Consider the following 12,035-nt stretch of genomic DNA (forward strand, 5'->3'; position numbering starts at 1 on the left):
AAGAGGGAAAGGAACGAGAGACGGGGAATGTCCCCCAACCAGTGCCAAAATACGCCTTTAGGTTGCTATTTACAAACCAGGGCGTTGGATGCCTCTAGCAGGCCCAAGAAATGCAGAAATCACGGGAACAAGCACAAGAGGTAAGACGTGGCTGGTGCTCAGCGCCTTCTGGGCTTCGAGAAACCAAACGGAGGCCAGCCACGACCTTCCAACTGACTCCAGAGACTCCGGAAGTACCAGGAGACAGAAGAGCCCTCCAAACCATCCTCTTTGAGAGTAAGAAACAAATGCTCACTTGGTGTGTACCTTAGCTATCGCATTTACAGGGACAAAACCAGACACAAAGAAAAAGTAGGGGAAAAAAATAAAGAGTGGCAGTAAAAATAGTATTTTATTCCACCCCCTCCCGCCCTCCCTCCCCCCACAACCCCCAGTACACGTTTCCCCTCTCGTTCCCACAGCAACGTTACAATCAGAAAAAAATAAGTTTCGGGGGGCGGGATTTCGGGGGGGGGGGTATGGGTAAAAACAGTCAAATCACAATAGGAATTTTTCAAAATAGGTTATTCCACTTAGTCATCGTCTTCTCCCTCATCTTCAGGTTCTCGTTTTCGCTTCTGACCCCTTTCTTCTTCTGGAAGAGGAAGGAAAAGGCGTTTAGGTTAAAACACTGAGCCTGCGTCTCACTCGACCCACCTGCTGGGAAACCAGGGGACCATACGTCTGGGAAGCTGGGCCATCCCTGGCAGATCTGAGGGGGCAGATCTGCAAGCCAGGGAGGCACGGGGGCCTCGGATGGGTGTGTTCTACCCTCGGGCAGGTCCCCAGGGCCTGTGCGGTCCGCTGCCGACCGAGGGGGCCGGGCTAGCTGAGAGTAAAAAGGCTGCCATACCACCAACGTCTTCTTCGTCTTCCTCGTCGTCTACTTCCCCATCGTTATAACCCTCTTCATCCTCCTGGAAGAGAATACAGACAGCAGACATTAGTGATGCCCCTGGCCCAGGGACCCGCTGAAGAGGCCACTTCCCCAGACAGTGAGATCGAGAAGGTGGGGGCCTCTCAGAGCCTCACAAGAACCTGCCACCTCAGGATGGATCCAAAGCAGACGTTCTCTTGCATCAAGGATCCCTTTGAGAAAATGACAAAGCTCTGAACCCCTTCTCCAGAAGAAACCGCCCACATCACACACAGTATCTGCAAACAATGTTGGGGGGATGGCAGATGCTAACCCAGTTCAGAATTCTGACCTGGAGTCCCTGTAACTCAAGCAGCTTTCCAATCTGTGCGCTCTCGGGAGAGAAACTTCCCCAAGCCGACTCTGTCATGCACAAGCCAGCCGTGCTTTTATTTGCCCTCAAAGTAGTTTTCGCTTCAAGGGAAGACCCCGGTTTTAGCAAATCCAGGTTCTGTGGGCAAGTTCAACCTCACGCTACCCAGCCTGTCCACCGCCTTGCACACTTGGATCACTCGGAGGGGACGATCAATCCCAGGCCCCTGGAGGACATCATTCCCAGCTCCTTGAGATTCAGCAAGGTGTGTGAATTCATTCTCAGCACAGGATCCCTGTTTTACGCTGCTTCTGAAGTCCTATGCTAGCTGAATCTCTACATGTTGAACACTGTTCCTAAAGCATCAGGCAACCAACCCATAGTTTAAGAAGAATCTGGTGTGGGGCAGTCAGTTAAGCGTCTGACTCTTGGTTTCAGCTTGGGTCATGATCTCTCCGTTTGTGAGTTCAAGCCTGACATCAGGGTCTCAGCTAACAGTGCAGAGCCTGTTTGGGATTCTCTCTCCCTCTCTCTCTGCCCCTCCCCTGCTCATGCTCTTCTCTCTCTCAAAATAAGTAACTTAAAAAAAATAAATACAATAAAAAGATCTTGATGAGAACCTTCTTTTTGTCAAGAGACATATCCTTTTAGAAGATCACCAAATAGTTTTTCAGTCTGTCTGCTAAGACTTTTTTGGTCTGTGTGTAAGTTCAACTTCACTGGAAGCTAGAACTCTTGCAGATGGTCAATGAGATTACAAAAAAAAACCCAAAAAAACAAAAAACAAAAAAAAACCTACAACAAAACCCTGCACGTTGGGACTCCTGTGACAGGAAGCGCAAGATGAAAAATCCATTAGCCAACATGACTTACTGCCCTGTCCTGGGGGGGACTGTTTTTCTAAGTCTTTATTTTTTAAATATTTGCAATATTCTTGCAGCCTACACTTAGGGAAAAGGGAAACCCAGCAGCAGAACTAGGCGGGAACAAGGCCGATCTTTTTCTATTTGCCTTGCCTTGTGCCTCTCCTAAGTTTGGGGTGGGCAGGAGATCCTGTCCAAATGGGTCTGTGGCAGGATAGAGACAGGAAATCGGAGAAGGTAGGTACCCTGTCCATGTTGTTCTCACTTTCAGCCTCTCCAGGTCTAACTTTTTTGTTTTTTTAATGTTTATTTATTTTTGAGAGAGAGAGAGAGAGAGACAAGAGTGCAAGCAGGGGAAGGGCAGAGAGAGAGGGAGACACAGAAACCAAAGCAGGCTCCAGGTTCTAAGCTGTCAGCACAGAGCCCGATGCGGGGCTTGAACCCATGAGCTGTGAGATCATGACCTGAGCCGAAGTCAGAGGCTTATCTGACTGAGCCACCCAGGCGCCCTTCTGGGTCTAACTTTCGTAATCAGGAAGAGCTGATTTAGAATTCTGAACAAGTCATGGAAAATGACTATTACAGAGAGACTCCGAACATCCAAACACAAAACCTAGCACAAGACCTTGGAGAAGGGTGTAAAAGCCTAAAATAGTAAGTGCTATTACCTACAAATTTTTATATTCTCTTAAGAATTCACTGAATTGATCCTTCTTTACAACTCAGATGGAAAACAATACCTATCTTACAGATGAAGAAATAGGCTCAGAAAGGTTAAGGAACTTGTCCAGGGACACACAGCCGGCAAATGGTAGAGCTGGGATCCGCCCTCCTCAGACTGTGCTATTAGTAACCCTCACAGACACACACAAACCTTGTCAAGACGCTGGGAGCAAGCCAATGTATTAGGATCACAGCACTATTTCCACGTGTGCTAGGGACCCTTGTCACTCTGAATGGCACCAAGCAGGGTCTTCTCCTATCACCCATGAGTTCAAAGCAGTCTTTGATTTTCTCTAACACACTCTTAAGTGCTCAGTAAATATCTGAATTAACGTATGAATGCAAAAAGGCAGAAAATAAGGATGTGGATTCCCTAAGAACTAATTTTCGCATATAAACCAGGGCTAGGTTTATTCTACCAGCACATGGCTCCCCTCCTGACCTGCCTCCGGAATCTTCTCCCTCTTCCTCTCCCGGGGCTGGCTGCAAGCCTGGACTCCCCCGCAGCAGCCCCATAAAAGGCCCCGAAATGGTCTTGTTTCCCCAACCAGGGTTTCGTGGCTGCCAAAGGCCGATCACTGAGGCCTTTAAGTTGGACGGAGTCATAGGCAGCAAGTAAGGGGGACTCTGGGAGCTGGTGCCCCTGCCCAGTTCAGCCTCTTACCTCTTCTTCTCCACTCACGTCCTCCTCTTCTCCTTCCTCCTCCTCCTCTTCATCCTCCTCGTCTTCCACTACCTGAGCATCTTCATCATACTCTTCCTCTGTGCAGCAGAAATGGGGACAAGGGAACTGGTGGTGAGCCCGCCTCCCTCACAGCACGAGCCCGGGCTGTGCATGGGTGTTCCATACAGGTAGTCTCCCGTGGGGCCCAGGACCCTCCCACGCCCACTCAGGCCCAAAGCCTGGAAGCCCCAGTGTGACTGAACACACCCTAGGGTCATCCAAAAGCTAAACCCTCCTCCCAAGTTGTACAAAAACGAGAAGTTCCTGGGTGGAGGCTCAGCCCACAGAGAACTCGCTGGATCAGAGGAACAAGTTACAGGGTCTAGGAAGGCAGAGAAGTCAATTCATTTGCCAAGAGCATCTAGCCAAATTCCTTGCTTTAAAGGTGAACATCCAAGTCCCTGAGGGGGGATGTGACTTGTTCAAGGTCATACGTCAGAGTTAGCCGCGGAGGTGGGCCTAGAAACCTGGCCTCAGGAGTCCTGTCCTGGGACCTTCCTGTCATACCACAAGATGGAATAAACTAAGGCAAATGGGTGTCTTGAGTATCTGACCTAACAAGGAAACTCAAAAATCCTATGTCTGAATTAATGGGCCAAATGTCTCAACTCTCTCTGTTACTGTGGCCACGAAGAACCCGCTGGGAAACTACACTACGCTGGCACAGGGGGGAAGGAGACAGGACACGCTCCTTTCCTTTCTTCCTTCCTTCCTCCCTGCAGGTCCTGCCGCTCACGGCTCAACCTCACCCTCCCCGTACCACCAGGGGGCCCAGCATGCCACGCGAAGCAGCCTCTTGTACTTCCGGGGCCCCTGGGGGCCCCTGGGGCTCCAGCATCCACACCCTGCAGGTCCCGCCTGTGGTCCTGTGGGCTGCAGCCACCAGGGGGCCCCACAACCTCTCCAGCTCATGACCTCATCTCCACTGCTGGACACCCAGGTGAATGGGAACCCTCAGGCCACACCCCACCTTCCTCTGTGCGCTCACCAGCCCTGGGCTGGGGAGTCCACGGTCACACTACAGAGAGACACTGTAGGATCTCATTCCGGGGGTGGGGACTTCGGAAAAGAGGAAAAACCGGAAGGGAAGGTTTAGTTAGATTTCTTAAAGAGTTACCGCACTATCAGGCAGTGTCACGATGCCGCTCTGGGGTTCGAGCCCCAGTGAGAAAGATGAGGGATGGTGGCAGCAAAGCAGCCCCACTCTCCCCACCCCACCCCAACCCCCCGACACCCACCATCCTCGTCCTCCTCATCGTCGTCCAGCCCCTCCACATAGCCCTCGGCGTCTGAGTCGGGGGCCTCCTTGTCATCCCGGTCGTAGCCGTCGAGATACGTGAGCTGTGGGAGGAGCTTGAACACGTTTTCTCGGTAGTCGTTCAGGTTGGTCACCTCACAATTGAAAAGGTCTAAGCTCTTGAGGTTTTCTAACTTTTTCTGCAAGCAGAAACATGAAGTCGACAGTGAATGATCTGTGGGAGGGCGGGAGGGCAGGGGGGAAGTAGGAGGGGGGCCTGAGCCAGGTGGAGGAAACAGCTTTGCTCTGCCCAGCCCCGTCACCCTGGTTGGTGGGCCTCAGTTCCTTCACCCGGAAAATGGGAGGGCGGACTTTAGGGCCTTTGAAGCTCCATCCAAGGCCAACACATTTAGTCTGCAAATACAGCTTAGGCCGTGTCAGTGACCGGCTTCAAATTAACCCGGGGCTCCCTGGGGCTCCAGCCAAGAGCTTTGCGGCTGCCCCTGTGACGAAGGAGCCAGAGGGGAACGAAAAAGGCGCCACGAACAAAGAGACTCCTGATGTGTCTATTACTAATGATGGTGTGGATGACGGCCATTCACATAGCACACTAGGTATTAACTCAGTTTATCCTCACGGCCCCGATGAGGTAGAAGTGATTACTAATGTTCAGTTGCTCTCAAGATCTCAGGAGCGAGAAGTCATTCTCAGCAGGTCAAGGGCAGGGAAGGAGTCTGGGCTGTGGTCTGGGTGGGCGAGCCCAACACCCTCCCCCAGCCTGAGGAGGTGAGCGTAAGGCATCAATCACATTGATAACCAGGGAAGGAGAAGCTCCAAAACCGTGTGTGGTCTGTGCAGGGAGAACAGGGTGTGTCTGTCTGTCTGTCTAGGTCAGACCTTTCATCGTAAGCCGAGTCACAATGTCTTATATACACGTACGCTTGGTCTCTACACCTGCCTCCCAAAATACACATATACAGAACTTCAAAGATCTTCCTAGGAAATCACGAAATCAAGGCTTCCAGGTAGATCCAAATAGTTTCGCTTTGCCCGAGGAGGTTGGTGGAAGACCTAAACAGAAGTTCTGTGGGACGCATATACTCGTAGTTGACTCCACGCCACAACGGGCGAAGTCGGAGCTTGGGAAAGATGTGCCGGCTTCTGGTTCTGCTGCTCTGGCCCATCAACCTGCCCCTCGAGCGTCCACAGAGGGCAGGGAGTGCCTTTTGGACAAGAACCCTACAAGCCCGAACTGAGGGATGCCCCAACTTCTACTCTGTAAACCTAGGAAGTGTGGCAAACTTGGCAAAATACCCTCATGACCTTTCCCTGACCCTAAGGTGGATGGCTTGTGAGAGGGTTCTTACGTGTATGTTTGCAGTAAGAATGCTTATTTAACGTGGTAGTATTTCCGTATGTCAAGAAAGCTATTATTCAAGGGAACACACTCGCTCAGATCCAGGTAATGGAGAAATTGTTATTGTGACCATGCCTTGTCCCTTTCTGGTGAGTAAACCCATGAAGTCTGGGGTGTGTTCAGCTCTATGGAAATGAACAGGAGCCAGAAACACGGCCCACATCTCTGAGGCCCTGGTCACTATCACACCAAGGACTAGAGACCATGGCTCAGTCGCTCTCTGCCCCTCAGAGCAAGGCCTGCATCGAGGCTCTTGCCCCATGCCATTCTGTGCCATCCGGGGGGCCATCCCACCATTTGGGGGTACCAGCCTCAGGCCAGCAATCCAAGGAGAAAACAGGTGGGCCACTCCCAGGGGCAGCTTAATTCTTGGGTGGCTCCTCCCTCCCCAACGAGGGACTATGAACCAAGCTCAGGTTCCCAAAGCTGAGCAGAAACTGTAAGAAGAAAAGCACTGGACCAGAAGTTGAGGCCAGGGTCCTACCCCACCCGGCCCCCTGACTACCCACTCTGGCAGTGTGAACTTGCTCAAGCCATTTAACTTCGCTAGGCTTCAGCTTCTCTGCGGACAAGGCAGAAATAGTAGCTCCAAGTTGATCTCATAGCACACGAGAGTCAAATAAAGTAAGAGAAGTGAGAAAAAGAAACGAAATGAAACGAAGAGAAAAGAAAAAGAAAAAGAAAAGAAAAGAAAAGAAAAGAAAAGAAAAGAAAAGAAAAGAAAAGAAGAAACAAACCCCAAACATTCTACAAACGCAAAAGTAGTATTCCCTGATATCACCTCCTCCCCCCTCCCGCCCCGAGGAGAGGGAAGGACCCGAAAGACTCACCAGTGGCTCTATTGTGCTGAGGTCTTTAATTTTGTTGCCACTTAAATTTAGATGCGTGAGGTTCGGACACTTTTCTGCCAATACTTCCAGGCCCCCTGAGATTCTGTTATCGCTTAGTTCAAGCTAAACAGGGCAGGGAGGGGAAAAAGCAGAAAGAGCTCTTAACACGAAGGCGGAGGGCCCAGGGTGCCCAGCCCTCAAAGTCGTCTGAGGGCCTCGACCACGGGCGTGTTGGTGCACGCGGCCGCCTCACCTTCGCTCGCGCCCCCTCAACACCAAGCAACGAGCGACCCTCTCCCCTCCTCCCCGCGCACACTCCTAGACTCTATTTACCTTCTTAAGTTTGTTTAACTTTGGTAAGTTTGCGACTGAGGTGAGGCCTACGTTGATTGTACTTAAGAACTCCAGTTCTTCAAATTCATCTGTGAGGCCCTCGATTTTGCCTTCGATTGACCGGCAGTTGTCCAGGACGAGCTCTTTCACCTGCAAAGGGAAGGCCAGCGGGCGGTCAGACCCAAAGAGCAGTCAGTCCGTCCTACACTGCAGGCTGCACCTCCTCTGTCTCTTCAGGGGCATCGTGCGGCCAGCACCCACCCAGGTCCTCCTGCCGTCTGCGGTCCTGAGGGGAAGGATGGAGGGGGTGGGCACACGCTCCGGGCATGGTGGTCTCGTTCCAACGCCACGGCCACACTTCTCCAAAACTCCCCTTAAAAATAAGCCGCCACAGCCCCCAGCTTCCCACCGGCGCCAGCCACACCGTCAGATCCCCACCGCCCTCCTCCCAGGCCCTGTGGCCTCAGCCTGACCACCTCCCACGGCCAGCTACTTCCCCTCCTTCGGCCTCCGTGTGCCTGTGACCCTCGGCGTGCGGACGGGGCCCAAGACACACACGTACGCCACCCTCACCAGCTCACCGGCCAGAGCCTGCCCACTCGTCACCACAGTCACCTGCTTGGCCTGGCCCCTGGTAGGGGCCGCAGACTAGGGAGCCCCCCACTCTCCGTTCTCTAGACCAGCCCCGTGCAACAGAACCTCCTGCAACGATGGATGCCTCCTGCTCTGGCCAAGAGAGGAGGCGCTAGCCGAGGGTGGCCACTGAGCACCTGTGACCCGGCTGGTGAGACTGAGGAACTGAGTTTTCACTTTCATTTTCCTTAATTTAAATGTAAAAAGATACTTAGAATTACCGTACGGGATAGTGCATCTCTAGACCCTGCTCTTCGGGTCCTGAGCACAGATGTGAAAGGAAAAGAATGGAAATCCGCAACCCTAGGACGGCCCCTTAATGCATGCTGAGGTCGTCGAAGTACAAAAAGTCAGTCTTTGGAAGCACCTCTGTGACCCTGTCTGGCCCTTCTTTAAAACTCCCTGGAGGCAATTTTGCCGCTGGAGTTCTTAGAGTCTCTTCTTTTCTCTTCTTACTCCAATCTGGGTCCAAATCCTTTATTTCTGAGGATGTAGAAAGACGAGTTTGGCTCAGGTCATGATCTCATGGTTTGTGAGTTTGAGCCCCACCTCAGGCTCTCTGCTGTCAGTGTGGAGCCTGCTTGGGATTCTCTCTCTCTTCCTCTCTCTCTGCCCCTTCCCCGCTCTCTCTCTCTCAAAATAAATAAATGAACTTTCAAAACACCCCCCCCCCACCAAAACCTTAGTACTTGTTTATAAAAAAAAAAAAAAAAAAGACTCATGAAAAGCAACTTCTCATTAGGTGGTTAAAAGGTAGATTTTGCTGAAGGGAAGATTCCAGGCTCCAGTACAGATGGTGGGGAGACAAGCTGAGGAACACATCAAGTCCCAGGCCTCAACGTCTCTGGGGAGTCAGCAAGGGAAGCCAGGGTGCCCAGCCCTCCAGGAGGATGCCCCGGTGACCCACTCCTGCCCCAGCAGTCTGGCTGCTCCTTGGCCACCCAGGGCTGGCAGGCACCTTAAAGGTAACTCTTCCTGGCCGCATCTGGTGCTGGACACAACATCCCCACCTGTCTGCTCCCCACAGCCTCAAGGAAACACACATCACCATCTCGGGATCTGCTGCCCCCCTAGGACTTCCCCCTACAGGTTCTGATTGGTCACGGATGGTTCAGACAGTACGATCTAGTTCTTCCAAATGGCAGTCCCACACTGTCCGAAGGGTCATGCCAGCCCCTCAGAGCCTTTTCTTCTCCTGGACAAGCAGATGGCCTTCTGTTCTAACCAGCCCCTGTCCAGAGCTCCTCCGGCCCCCTGAGCAGGCCAATTTGCTTAGACCTTCCTGCCGGGCCCAGGATGACCGGCTTGCCACAGTCCTCCAATCCTCCCTCCTGCTCAGGCGTCTCGAGGCCAAGCAGAAACCTGGGGGGACAGAATCGACAGTGGGCCTGCTGGGCCCCTTCTCAGCCCACCCTTGTCAGCAGGCAGACCAGGGGCGCTCGGGGCACATCTGGACTGCAGAGCCGCCACAGTTACCCTGCTTTCTTCTTCCCTGGCAGACAGAGGTGGTGTGCCTAGCCCAGCGACAGTGGCAATCTGCCAGGAAGGGCAAAGCCAGGCACAGGAGCTCCTTCCCAGAGCTGACCCGTTCTGGGCCTAGGCAATGGCCGCCAAGTCCTGCCTTTCCCCTCGGATCTGGGATGGGAGAAGTTAAATCCTTTTCCACTCCCTCAGTCCCCAGGAGAGGCCAGATGTCCAGGTCAAGCCACCTTCTCAAGGTCACTGGCAAGAGTGCCTGGGAATAAATCCTGAGAGGCCTTCTGCCCTAGGGCAGGAAATCAGTGTAGAGCCAAGAAGCCAGGCCTTAGGGGAGCAGGGCAAACGGAGGGAGGTTCACAGCGCCGGGAAAGGGGGTAGGCCCACCTCCTTCATCTGCACCAAACTCTGGAGCCACAAGGCCTGCGGTCTTCGGAAGGCGCTGCAGATTCTTGGAGCTCCACCAGAGAAAGGCAAATACGAGCAGGGATTCCAGTCCACCCTCAAAGATTTCAGACATGTGGTTTTTCCAGACGGGTCAAGGGCTTCTCCTCTTAACGACCATTTGCCAAGGAAAAGAAAGCCTTAGAGATGGGGGTGGTGGGGCTGGGAGTCAGGGGAATTCCTCCCGGAAGTCAGCCTCTTTTCCAGAGAGGCACGGCGCTGCCTGGGAATTCTACGGACAGGCACGGGGTCCCAGTCCTGGCACCCCACACGACCGCCAAATGGGGGCCATTCCTCCCGGGGGATGATATGCAAGCGGCTACCACTAATGTTTTTATTAATAGGAACCATCGGATCTTTCCAGAGCCTGCACAGGCCCCCTTGAAGTGCTTTGCTGGCACCAGCTGGTTCACTGGTGGGAATGGGATTTTCCCATTCCACAGCCACATCAGAACCACCTATCCTAATGGCCCCTGGAATGGACATAAGACCCCATGCAGTGAACCAAGGTGGTCAGTGTTGGCTCCCGACTGGTCCTCAGATGTTCCCAAATATGAGGCGCGCTCTCCCAGACTCCCCCAACTCAACCCTATAAGCTCTCCTGAAGCCCCTTCCAACAGGTCCACCAGCAGGGTGGGGACCGCTCCTGGCAGTCCCCGCCCTGGTTACACTTCCTCCGTAACCAAAACAAAATCCAAGCCAGCCCTCCTTCAGATGACACTGCGATTAGGGAGCAAGGATGTGGAGAGGGGCTGGGGGACCTGGCACCCTGCTCTTGCCAAGCGGGAAGAGGCTGCTTCCAGCTGCTTGGGCAAGTCTATGCCCTCTGGAGTGCCAGCAGTGGCCAGTTATAGGTCAGGTCTGCGGGGCCTCTGGGACCACCACTGGTTTCTGCATTTCCTTCCTGGCAAGAGTTTCGGCAATGTTTGGGGTGAGATCAAAGATGTGAGAGAAGGGCAAGGTTCAGACACTGCGGCTGCTGATATCACCAAAAAGCCCAAAAACCACGAGGGGGAAACCCACTGCTGCTTTGGGGAGTGACTGTCACTTTGGGGATGGCAGGTAAGCCACCTGTGAAGTGCCTGAAAGTGACCAAACAGGAAAAAACAAAAACACCGGCCCAAGAGGTGATCTGGAGTCATTCCACGCACGTCCCCCGGGTCCCCCTGGGTCCACAGAGGGTGGCCCTTTCCTAGAGCTCCAGGACAGACTCCCACGTTTGTAAACCTCCAACCAGCCCAGCACTCCTCAAATCCACTCTGAGCTCCTGATCCAATTCCAACCCACTTCCTCCCGTCTCTGTGCGGTGGCCGCCACTCCAAGCCCTTCCAGGCAGAGAACATATCCCTGTTACATCCAGGGTGTGTTCGCCTTAAAAAAGAAAAAAAAAAAAAAAAAAAAAATTAAGGTCCACTTCCCCCTGCCAAATCCTGGGTGTGAGCTAAGTGCAAAGTTAAAATTAAACTGGAAATTTGTACTTTGGGTTGAGAGTCTCTCCCAAGCTTCACTGGCCCTTTAAAAATATCTGAATGTGGTTGCTCTCTAGCCCAACAACTGGCTTACTCTGCTGGTAGCAGAAGCTTTTCAAACACCCATGGACAAAACTACACAGGATTCTAGGCTTCACTCCTCAGGTGTCAACACCCAAGAGGAGTCTGCATGTTCACACTCAGCCCTCGCGAGAGGTCAGTGGGGAGGCCACTGAAGCTTCCCAAGAAATCAGACTGTCCGGCTCCAGCGTTTCCTGAAAAACTTGTCCCCAAAGCAAGGACACAGCAATCATTTCTCACCAATGGGAGCTGAAACGTCCGTGCTAAACACAAACACATTATTACTCTAAGGAACAACCCGTTGCTTGTTTCAAAACTGTGAAATCTTGTCTTCACAGCTCTCTCAAATGTGACCATTTCCTCTCTATTCTCTACACCGCAGTCCTGATCACAGTCATCGAAGTCACTCTCAGTCTGATTCTGCCTCCCAACGGGGGTCTCTGTGACAGCGGGGGGTGCACTGGACTACACGAACAGGTCAAGGACCTGGCTGGCTGAGGACCCTGACTCTGTCCCTGAGGGCTGAGCTCTGCCTCT

At 52.8% G+C, this 12,035-nt stretch overlaps 1 protein-coding gene across 6 annotated transcripts in view; it reads right to left on the reverse strand.

The window, feature by feature from the left end:
- Positions 1–478: 478 nt before the first annotated feature.
- Positions 479–12,035, reverse strand: part of ANP32A (acidic nuclear phosphoprotein 32 family member A) — a 39,336-nt gene continuing 27,779 nt past the window's right edge. For 4 of the 6 annotated variants that reach the window (XM_040493094.1, XM_040493091.1, XM_040493093.1 and 1 more), the window contains exons 2-7: positions 7,396–7,545; positions 7,063–7,185; positions 4,817–5,015; positions 3,519–3,616; positions 893–956; positions 479–634 (exon numbers count right to left, since the gene is read on the reverse strand). In XM_040493094.1, coding sequence (XP_040349028.1) covers positions 573–634; positions 893–956; positions 3,519–3,616; positions 4,817–5,015; positions 7,063–7,185; positions 7,396–7,545 — 696 coding nt within the window. In that variant the 3' untranslated portion in view covers positions 479–572. Of the gene's footprint in view, positions 635–892; positions 957–3,518; positions 3,617–4,816; positions 5,016–7,062; positions 7,186–7,395; positions 7,546–7,656; positions 7,769–9,891; positions 9,916–12,035 lie in introns of those variants that run through there. The other 2 variants (XM_040493097.1, XM_040493095.1) reach the window with 2 other exon arrangements.

The sequence above is a fragment of the Herpailurus yagouaroundi genome, unplaced genomic scaffold (assembly GCF_014898765.1).
Source record: "Herpailurus yagouaroundi ecotype Mexico unplaced genomic scaffold, PumYag 184, whole genome shotgun sequence".
In the NCBI taxonomy this organism is placed as follows: Eukaryota; Metazoa; Chordata; class Mammalia; order Carnivora; family Felidae; genus Herpailurus; species Herpailurus yagouaroundi.